At 56.3% G+C, this 11,115-nt stretch overlaps 1 protein-coding gene across 1 annotated transcript; it reads right to left on the bottom strand.

Annotated features, from left to right (window-relative positions):
• Window positions 1-29: 29 nt before the first annotated feature.
• RASL10B (RAS like family 10 member B) lies at window positions 30-10,860 on the bottom strand. The gene is made up of 4 exons (XM_072940341.1): window positions 10,649-10,860; window positions 7,404-7,766; window positions 2,956-3,080; window positions 30-2,467 (listed from the first exon to the last, which is right to left on the bottom strand). Exons 2-4 carry the CDS (start codon window positions 7,617-7,619, stop codon window positions 2,197-2,199), a joined length of 612 nt encoding a protein of 203 aa, XP_072796442.1. The 5' UTR covers window positions 7,620-7,766; window positions 10,649-10,860; the 3' UTR covers window positions 30-2,196.
• Window positions 10,861-11,115: the final 255 nt, after the last annotated feature.

Genomic DNA, 11,115 nt, shown 5'->3' with positions numbered 1-11,115 from the left:
CCACAGCAGGAACTGAGCCAACACCTTGGTACAGAAACGAGGGAAAACACTCCCTGATTTTTAATCTGACTTCCGATCACAGCGCAATGGGTGTCACACACACTTCCAGACCCTGTGGTGGGAAACCCGGGGTTGGGGTGGGGGAGGACAGAGACTCAGAATGGGGCAAAAGAAAGGGATCAAAATCAAAGATCTGAGGTGAAGCAGGTTGGGGGAGGTGTGGGGGCCAGCCAGGCAATACATTCCAGTGGCTCCCACAAGGGGCAGCCAGAGGCCTGGGTCCCTCACCCCAACCTCAGGTGCCTCAGAGATGGGGGTGACAGTGATGGGGCAGGTGAGATGCTGCCATCCCTCACCCCATCCCCCTGGTGAATCAGGGGGCAAGGACACAGGGGTTAAAGGGGGGCAAGCCCTCTTTCTTACCCTCCCAGCCACTCCAAGGTGTGGGGAAGGGGAGCCACCTCCTCTGCTTCAGAGGGAGGCTCAGAGAGGGCAGGTCAATGCCCAGTCATGCAGCCCAGCACGGACTAAAATCCCCAAATAGTGGACTGCTCAAGGTCAGGGCAGTCACTGTCAGGCTGCATTACCCCCAGTGGGTGGAGGGGGAATCACCTAGGGAAGCAGAAGAGAGAATCGAAGCTTCCCTCTCACCCTGGATCTGGATAATAAGTTTGCTGCCCATGACCCCTTCCCCAGACTCCTCTCCATCACCACTCTGGGCTACCTGGTTTCCTGGTCTATATGCCACAGCTTGACTACATCAAGGCTAGATTGTTCTATCTGTCCCTCTTCTAACAAGGGACCCAACTATCCTTCCACCAGAGCAGGGCTGAGGGCTTAGCCTCAAGGAGAACTTGGCTAGGGAGCAGGGGCCTCGCACCATTTCTCCCACCCTCCAAATCCCCCAGTAATCCCTCAGGCTGCTACCAGTATCTTCATTATTTTTGTTATTTCTAAATCAGTACAAAACTGACAGTGATCAGCTCCGGTGACAAGAGGTAGAAACTGGCCAGGCAGCCGGAGAAAATGGGGCGGAGTGAGTCAGGGCATAGGGCCAACTGGTGTTGGGACACAGGGCATCAGATCCTGAGGGCCTCCGCCTAGGGGTGGGGATGCCAGCATAACTGCCCCAAGCACAGGGGTCCCCGTAATTCTTTTCCTGGCTCTGCCCCTCCCCAGATCAATCAGGATAATCTGAAATTCCAGGCAGGCAGGGTCTGGGGCAGTCAGATTGGGGTCAGGTGGGGAAAGCCTTCACTGGCACAATCTGACTGCCCCACTCCCTCCACAGCCTGCCCACCACCAGCACCCCCAACCCAACATCCCCCAGTCTGGCAGACCACCTAATCCAGAAGGGAACAGAAGGCTGGAACCTGGCATCGTGGAAATAAATCTATCCTTTGGCGCATTCCCTCTCCATACGGTCAAGAAAAAAAAAAATTAACCCAAGGGGTCATCTGGCTTTAGGGTCAGGAAGAGGGTGAGGGGCACCCGGCAGGGACGGACCATCGAGTTAAGGCTGGAAGGTAGGTTGTTGTGTCTCTGGGGGCTTTTGGGCGGGGAGGTCTCCCTGGAAGGGGGAGAGCTCAGCCTTCTCCCCCTGACTGATCTAGGACCTCAACCCTCGAACCCCAGTTGAGGTCCTTGGGCCACCCGCATCTCTCTGCCCTGTGCCGGTGGTGCTGACGGTCAGAAGGCTGGCCTCTTAAAGAAGCTGCCAGGATCTGCGACAAGGAGATGGACGAAATGAGAGCCCTGTGAACAAAGCTGGGGGTGGAGAGTGTGGGTAAGACAGCTGAGGACCAACAGACACTTGGACGAGTAGACAGACACTGGAAAGGAAGACACGGGACAATGACAGACACACTCTCTGGAGAAGGTGGGTGGGGGCCAGGCCAAGGCAGCACCTCTCTATCCCCACCCTCATGTCACCCGCTCACCCCCAGTCCCCAAAGGCGGAAGCGCCCCCTTGGGGCCGGGCCGGGTACTGCACTAACTACAGCACTAAAGGTGGCCGTCCCAGGAAGACAGACGCAGGAGGGGAGGACTGGGCAGTTATGGGGAAGCTCCCTCTCGCCCTCTGCCTCTCCTGGGGAGGTGCGTGGCTGCAGGGGCGTCTCAGGCCTGATGGTAGGAGTTCTCTTCCTGCCCCCTCCCCGCTTGGGCCTTTCCGGGCTGCGGCCCCGGGGCGCGGCGTCACATGATGGCGCAGCGGTTGCGCCGCAGCGCGCCCTGGAAGCGCAGGGCGGCGTGCACGTGTTTGCAGCGGGCGCAGCCGACGCTCTTGAGCAGCTCGCTGAAGAGCAGCAGGATGTGCCAGTTGTACTTGGCCGAGCACTCCACGTAGCCGCACTTCCAGGTCTTGCGCACCAGGTGTGACACGTTCCAGCGCGGGATCACGCGTCCGCGCTGCAGGTCCCGCTTGTTGCCCACGATGATGATGGGCGTCTCCGAGGTGCCGATCACCCTGCGGGGCGAGGTGGGAATCTCAGAACCCCACAGTCCACAACCCCTGGATTTCAAGAAAGGCAGGCCGTGTCTGGTCAGAAACACTGCCACCATCCGTCTGTTCCAGGCATAGCACTAAGCCCTTGAGGTACGTTACATTCTCTAGCTGGCACAATTGATCCAAAAGGTGGGTACTATTGTTTCCCCCATTTTACAGGTGAGGAACCTGAAGCTTACGTGTTAACTGGCTTAAAGTCATGCAGCTGAGTGGCCCCGGCAGTCCCTGCTCTTAACCACTGCACTAGACTAGCCACCCCTTGGTAAGGGTCCCAAAATGGGTTAACAGAAATAGGGACAGCAAAGTGTCGTGAGTGTGTGTGTGTGTTTGAGTCTATATGTGGGAACTAGAGGGCACTTCATCTGTTTCCCACTGAACCCTTTTCATGGGAAGTTGCAAGCACTGGGGCATCCACTGAGGTAGCAATAGACTGTATCCCTGCCTCTCACCTCGTCTCTAGGATCTGCTGGCGGATGGTCTTGACGTACTCAAAGCTGTCAAAGCAGCAGATGTCGTAGACCAGGATGTAGGCGTGGACGCTCCGGAGTCCCCTGCAGCAGGCGTCTGCCCACTCCTGCAACAGCCCCAGCCAGTACCAAGGTCAGAGCAGTCATGAGGGCTCCCCTTGCCCCCAGGCACCTCCAGCCATACACAGAATTCTCGCCTGCCATTGCACCCTACACCTTCCACACCCACCCAACCCTAGGACACCAGGCCCAGGGCAAAATGGAAGAGCTCAGTGCTGTGGCTTCCCCACCTCCAAGCCAGGATAGGGCAGGTCACACTGTCTGATCTCCAGGGAAACTCTGTCCTGTGCACGCCTGGAGCTGAGATCTGCCTTGTCCTATTTTGTCCCCCAATCCATCCGACCAGTCCTTTATTCAAGTACATTTACTAAGTGCCCCTTAAGAGCCCAGCCCTGAGCTAGCTGTTGGATCTACTGAAATCCTCTCTTTCCAGGCCTCCGTTCAAATGCCTCCTCCTCCTCCAAGAAGTCTTCTTGTAAGCAGGGGACTACTCCCTTTATCCCACTGTGTTCTAAGAACAGTTCAGTTATACCTTGTTCAGGGCTGTTTCCATCCCCAGGTCCCCACTTCTGCTGTGAGCTCCTGAGAGGGCCAGAGCCTGGCCTTCCTCATTTTCCTTAGTGCTTCACGCCAGCTGGCTCTTAGCAAGCGCTTTAATTGCACTACCTAGGCCGGTGAGCTCTCCGTGGACCTGAACCCCACCTGGTCCCTGCTGGGATCAACACTACTCCGGCCTGTATCGCTGCCCTTAGATTGCTACCCGATGCGCCCCTTCAGTTCGCTCCACCGAGATAGTTGAGGAGAAAGCCTGAGAAGAAAAACGTTGAGATTGGATGCAAAATGGGGGCTGATGTAGAGTAGGGTCCAAGGGCAGCTCCAGGGAGATGGAACATCCCGAACGCTTGCAGCAAATTCTCAGGGAGGGGCTGCAGCTCAAGAGGAATAGGCCCCTGAAAAGGTTGAGTGCACTAGAGAAGGTCCCTTAACAGATTAATTAGCTGATTAACCTGCCAGCAGATGGGAATTGCAAGGGCAGTAGAAGGCAGCCAGTGGGTGGAAAGAAGGAGCTCTCTGAAGCTGGGGGAGGCAGAGGCCTCCCAGGACAGTTTCTCTAGGAACTAGGGCCCAGGGGAGAGACCAGAAGGAGGTGCAGGTATATCTCCTGTGCCAGCTTATGAGCTGCGTTGGGAAAGGAACCAGGCATGAAGGACTACTGCTGGTTCTGTACTTCAGAGAAGGATTAAAAGGGGAAAGACTTTGGTGGCAGTGATGAAGAGTTAAGTCTGACTCCAGAAAAGTACTTCCCAACTCAAAGCCTTAGAAGCTGCTGCAGTGGATTTCTCCAGGGAGATGATGTGGCATCTTTTCTTTGTGCTGAGTTTTAACTTTGGTGCAGGGGGAAGAGGCTGAGGACAAATCTAAAACCGTAGGAAACCACAAACTGACTTCTCAGGCCAGGAAAGACTGCATTCCACTGGACACAGTGACCTCTGGGAGCTGGGGACCCCCACATGTACAGCATTCCTCTCCCATCCCACACAAGGAGTGGAGATCAGCGGGAAGTGGGAGGGAGGGGGAAAGAGGCAGAGGCTCCCACCTTCTTCCAGTTCTGTGCTGGGGACAGGGAACAGCTGCCAGCCTTTGAGGGTGACAGCCCCACAGCTCCCCCGACATGCTACCTCGAGGGGGCCTCCAGGCTGCCTCCCACCCACTCCTCCTGAGGGGCTCCTAAAAGGGACAGGAGGAAGGCTCTCAATTGGCTACGTTGTCCCCTTCACCCCTGATTGAAGAGAGGAAGCAAGAAAGCTCAGCTTTCCTTCCAGCTAGCTCCATGTAGCATACTAGATGGTAAAAGACCATCTTGGGGCTGTATCAACACAGAGGACGAGCAATGGAAACTGAGTCCAATTCTAAGGACACAGAGCTGAGGACACTCAGCCACCTGGGTGCCAACCATGCATTCACTGCTTATTCCTTTGGTGGGCTGCACATGCCCTCTAACCTCAGCTTCCTTCTCTGGTAGGAGGAGAGGGGCTGCAGAAGCAATGCCCGAGGCTCAGATCCCGGAAACACTGCTCTCCTGGGCTGGATCTCATCCGGCACTGGGAAAGAACGTGTCCTTATTTTCAGACAGTGGCCATAGGGACTCTTGGGTTTTATTTTTTTGATCTTTGCCGCATGCAGAGTCCTGTCTCAGTATTTCTCTGCTCAAAGTCCCTTTCTGTGTTCCAGGAGTGAAGTCTTGGACAGCCTGGAGAGTCCAGCGCTCAGGGTCAATCAGGAAGAAAAAGGCCAACAATCCGAAAGAAATATGGGCAAAGGCATTAATAGTTTTCAGAAAAAGAAAGGCAAAGGCCTTCAAACATATGAAAAGAGGCTCAACTTCACTCATAATCAGAGATTCAAATAAAAACTACACTGAGACCATCCTATCTCATCCACTGGATTGCCAAAAATCTAAAAGTTTGAAAATGCACTCCGATGGCTTTAGAGAAGCGAGTGCTCATATAACATGGCTCACAGGAGCACACCGTGTGTACCTTTATGGAAGGGGAGGGAATCTGGCACCTTCCAAACTCTGGTTGCATTTATCCTTTGACCTAGCAATGCCATTTCCAGAAACTGATGCCACAAATACACCCCACTATGTACAAAGTGAATATGAACAAGGCTATTCATGGTGTCGTTGCTTGAAATGGCAAAAGTTTGGAAACAACCCACTTGTCCAACAAGCGGGGACTCCATAGAACACCTCTCCAATGGAATATAGTGTAGCCATGAAAAAAGAATGAAGACCTCTAGATACTGACATGAGAAGATCTCCAGGTTATAACATCCAGCCAAAAAAACCAAGGTGCAGAACAGTTTATTGTTTGTTTGATTTTCAGTGCAAGAAGGGGAGTGGAATGAGAATACATTTTCTTATTTGTGTCGAGAACACTGGAAGTGTGAATAGAAAGCCAAGGAGAATGGCTGTAGAGAGTGGGGCAAGAATCGAGGTGAGGAGGGCAGGGGTGGGACTGTGATTTCTCTGAGTGTACCTTTTTACAAAGTTTGGGTTTTAAAATTGTATCTTGCTGATTTCAAAACAGAAATTAAATTAAAAATAAGCACACAACAAAATGTGAAAAAATAAACCAAGCTCAATGAACAGGACCAGAGTGGGATCTGTGCATCCACTCAGGCTACTGTTAGCCTCCTCTGGAGGAGAGCTGGAATCTTGACCTTGGACCCACTGCCTTGGCCTCACTGTTTCCAAGGGGTGATGCAGGGACCAGGCTTTTTGTTTGTTTGGTTTTGGTGCTGACACCCCCACACCTGGGATAGGAGAGACAAGCGTCCCTGAGGTTGAGCCAAGGCCCTCCTGCCTGGAGTTGCTAAGACAGTGTCGACCCTGAGCCCCATCCCAGCCCCCAACCCTGCCCGAAAGATTGCTGTATTGCACAGTTACAACTGGCAAACCCGTGCCCCCGCCTTCCGGGCCTCCACTGTGCCTCTCCTTCCTGGAGAAAGTCTGCACAATCTGTTCAGGGGCTTCTTTGGTGAGCCAACATGTCTGAGGGCTCAGCTTCCTCCTGCACCCCACCCCTTTCAAGCCAGAGGTAGACAGAAGGAAGGAGGACCTGGTGCTTCAGGCTGGACCCTATAAGCCAGGGCACCGGGGACATCTGAATTCAACCCCTGCAGAAGGTTGCCCCATGGGCCAGTCCTGAGTTCAAGGGACACAGCATCACTTAAAAGAAAAGGCCTTTGGGTAAGAGACATGGTTGGGGTTTCAATCTCTGAGAACCCACCTTTCCCAGGTCCCAGCCCTTCTGCTGTCCCTTCTACAGATAACGTGCGTCTGACGCCATGGAAGGCAGAGCCCAGAATATTAACAGGCATTTAGTGTTCCATGCCTTTCTCTCCACTGCCCCTGACCTGCCTAAATCCTACTTAGTTGAGACATCACCTCCTGTGACCCCCCACCCTCACACACCTGGGTGGGTTAGATGCCCCCTTAAGGGCCGCCTTAGGTCCCCACATCCCCTTCAATCACAGCACTCATCGAATTATGTAACAGTTGCCTCTTTGTCTTCTCACCGGTCTATGAGTTTCCATGAGCGCTAACTGCATGCCTGTTTTATGCACCATTTTACCCCGGTGCCCACCACAGGGCCTGGCACACATTAGATGTTCATCAAATATTTGTTGAATAAACTACTGCACAAATGAATGGATACCTGGCATGGCTCTAAGCAGGGTGGCCCATGGTGCAGTGCAGAGCTCTCCCGCCAGCAAGAGGGCCAGAGTCTGGAGAGGGGTGCAGGCCAGCCTCTCCCTGACCCCTCCACTCCCCATGGACCCACTGTCCCTGCGGGCCTTCCTACCTGTAGTGTGTTGACAGGGAAGGCGCTGATGGGCGGGAAGTCGAGGATCTGGAGGTCGTGCACGTGGCCGTTCATGACGACAGCGGGCAGGTAGAGGCGGCGGGCGGTGGTGGGCACGCAGACCTCGCTGAACTCGTTGTACAGGAACTGGCGCACGATGGCACTCTTGCCCACGCCTCGCGCCCCCAGCACGGCCACCCGGTAGGTGGAGACCATGCCTCCCGCCCCGCTCCACCACCGCGTCCTCGCCGCTGCCTGGGGCTCCCCCGGGCTGCATATTCCAGGGGCTGGGGGCTCAGCCACCGTCAGGACCAACCATCGCTGCTCCTGCTTGCCCTGGGCCCTCTGCGGCCTCCACCTGGACTGTGGGGACAAGAGATGGGCTTGCTGGGGCAGCTTCTCCTTGGATGTGTCCTTTACTCTCCCACCTTGGGGACTCTGCTGAAGCTGTGACTGCCACTTGGGCTCCATTTCCCAGAACCCCTCTCCCATCTATCCAAAGGCTCCCCATCCTTCTTTCTCCATTTTGCCTGCCGTCTACCCCACCAGTGGGAATCAGTCTTTCTTGACTTGTATTATGACCTGACTTTTGGCTGGGTTTGACTCCCCAGCCTAGGCAGGTGGCAGAGTAGACAGCAAAGAGCACTAGAGTTGGCTTCAAATCCCAGCTTTTCCACAGAGCCTGGGACCAGGCAGCAAGAACCCACGGCCTTGGTCTCCTGGTCCCCAGGGGGAGACTAGGCCAGTGTGTTTCAGTGGAGGCACACCCGGCATTTTGTGGAGAGAGAATTCTTTATCCAGCAGGATGTCTGACACTCCCAGTTGTCAGGAGGTACTTGCCAGTGGCAGCCTCCAGTCACCATCATGACCTAAAAGGCACTCCCCCCAACATTTCCGAGCGCCCCCAGTTGAGAACCACTGGACTAAGAAGATGGTTTTGGCTCTGGAGTGTGACACTCGTTGAGCACTTCTAGGTCAGCATGCCCACGTGGTTATCCTGGGTCAACACAGTACCCTGGGTGATAGGTATTCCCACCTTGGAGAGAAGGCCCAGGGGAGGGAGAAAGGAGCCCAGGCCCACAGCTGGGATCGGCAGCTGCTCCTTTCTACACTGTCAGTACTGCCAGCTCCCAAGCTTAGTGCTTCTAGTTGGCAAAGGCCACAGGCCAAGGGCTGTGTCTGATTCTCTGGCAACCCCCTGAGCTTGGAGGGCCTGGCACACAGCAGGTGCCCGGGAAAGGGCTGCTACGGTGTTGGACCTTGATGCGGATTAATTAGCTCCTTGCCCACTCAGTTTCAGTGACTTCAGAGCTCGGGTGTAAGTCCTGGCTCTGATGTTTCCTAGCTGTGGGTCAGAGAGCAAATCAGCTGTCCAGTCCAAGCCATGTTCTACATGCATATAAAGTAGGGTCCATAACCCCTACTTCCGACATAATCCAAGTAAACCTCTTAGCCAGATGCCTTCTCCTGTTAAGGATGGTGACTAGGGAGGCTGGTACGTGCCTGAGACCTCTTGCCTGGGGACTGTTCCAGTGCCTGCTAAGTGGGTCCAGGGCAGATAGGTTTGCTGGCTCTGATGGAGTCAGGCTTTCCAGCATGTGAGTATGTTTTCTCTTGTGGATGTGTGTTCTTTCCACATATGCCCAGCTCAGTCTGTCCTGGTTCAGAGGACCCAACCCACTGGGTGCCCATACAGCATAGTAAACCAAGGGCAGGATTTGGGGTGAGATCCACCAGCACTGGATTCGCTGCTCTGAGACTCCCCTAAAGCATGATCTTGGGCAAGAAACTTCACAGGGTGTTGTGAGGTCGTGCGTGTAAAGCTCAGTGCCTGCACGGAGTAGGTGTTCAGTAAGCAGTGGCCACTGTCACACACAGGGGTCCTTCAGTCGTCTGAGGCTTTCCGCCATCTCAATGGGACCTCCAAGCAATCCTAGATGGTCACTATGCACAGCTGCTCATGTACTGCAGCGTGTGTGTGTGTTTGTGTGTGTGTGTGTGTGTGCGCGCGATTCTCCCCACTTCATTGAAGGTAAAAACAAACAAAAACAAAACAAAAAGATTTAGAGAAGTGACGACCACATGGCCAGTTGAGCAGTCAACTAAGACCAGGACCTTGATCTCCTTCCTGCCCCAGGCAGTGACCTTTCCCCAACAAGTGCTTATCTACTTATATGAGCACCCAGCTGGGGGAACTACCAGTCCCTCCTCCCCATAAATCCCTTCAGGGCCCTGGGCCCCTCAGGCATCCCTGGACACTGTCAGCCTGGGAGAGAGCCTCAGCTGGGTTAATTACATAACCAGAACAAGCAGGTGGGGAGGGGGGCATCCCAGGGAAGCAAGAGAGGGCAAAGAATGCAAGCAGCATCCCGACCTCTCTGGGTGTGGCAACTTAGAGGTATCTAGGATGCACCCTACCTGCAGATTCTCCTGGACACCACACACCCTGCCCCGAAACCAACCGTTTCTAGGGGACTCTCTGGGAAATAAAAGCGGGACACAGTGCTACAGCCAGGGAGGGGGTGCAAGAGAGGCCCCTAGGCTAGGGCCAGCCTCCTGGAAGTCACCAGGCCCAAGGGGAGCCCTGTCCCTGACTCAGAGGTGACTGGTGCCCCCTCCCGCTTCCCAGGCAGGGGTCCTGCGTCTAAGTGTTTATTAATCCAACATCCCCAGCTGGGTAGGGGTGGAAGAGGGCTGTCCGGAGAAGCAGGGCCCAGGCCCCTGAGCGCTCCCTCCCCAAGGCCTATGCTCTGCAGTGAGTCTGCAGACAGCGCCCGGGGACACACACTGGGGCCAAAGCCTGCTTCTGGTCCCCTCCCCTGGGCCTGGACACCTAAGTCCCTGCCCCAGACTGAAGGCAGGGGCTTTGCAGGTGCCGTGGGCCGAGTCACACGTCTGCCCGCCGTGTGTCCCCACCACGTTCGTGTGGGAGTGGGTGGGAGGGGGCGTCGGAGGATGCTGAGCTCCCTATGACCTGATTGGTAGGAGCTGGGGAGGGGGGGAATACCAGAGCCCAGCCCGCTCTCCGCCTCCAGCACCTTGCAGGCAACCCCCACCCCCAGCTCCAGCTCTCACGTGGCTGCCCCGCGCCGCTTCCCCGCCAGCCCGCCGGCCCCCTCCTCCCTCCTTGCCCCGGTCCCTGTCGCTCCGGCTGTCCCCCACCACTCTCCCCCGACCAAGGACCCTCCCCGGCCCGGCCCACCCCGGCCCCGGCCCGCCCGCTCCCCCCGCCCCCCGCCGCTTACCCGAGGCCGTCCTAGCTGCCCCCAGCTCCGGCCGGCCGGCGGGGCCGCGCTCCCCCCGGGCTCCGGCGCTGCCCCCCGGCTCCCCGGCCCGGGGGGAGAGAGGTGGGGGCGCCCCCGGCTGCGCAGTCGGGGCGGGCTCGAGGCGGGCGCGGGGGGCAGGTGCTGGCCGCCGAGGGGGCAGGAAACCTCCAGCCGGGTTCTCCCTCCGGAGCGCGCCGCCCGCTCGCGCTGGAAGGAGGAGGAGGCGGGAGCGTGGGGGGGCGGGGGGCGTGCCCGGCTGGCGTTCCGCTGGGTCCCTGAGCCTGACATATCCACTTGGGCGGCCCTGGACGAATTCTTTAGTCCCTAGCGTCCACCTTCACCGCTCCCGACTGTCCCTGCGGTATTTTTAACTCTAACCGGGAGAGTTGGGAGAAAGGGACCGGGGTGGCCCTAAAGTCTTTGGCTTTGCTTCATATCCCACCCCC

The sequence above is a fragment of the Vicugna pacos genome, chromosome 16, assembly GCF_048564905.1.
Source record: "Vicugna pacos chromosome 16, VicPac4, whole genome shotgun sequence".
Lineage (NCBI taxonomy): Eukaryota > Metazoa > Chordata > Mammalia > Artiodactyla > Camelidae > Vicugna > Vicugna pacos.
The sequence above is the reverse complement of the archived record's forward strand: the minus strand, read 5'-3'. Positions and strand labels throughout refer to the sequence as shown.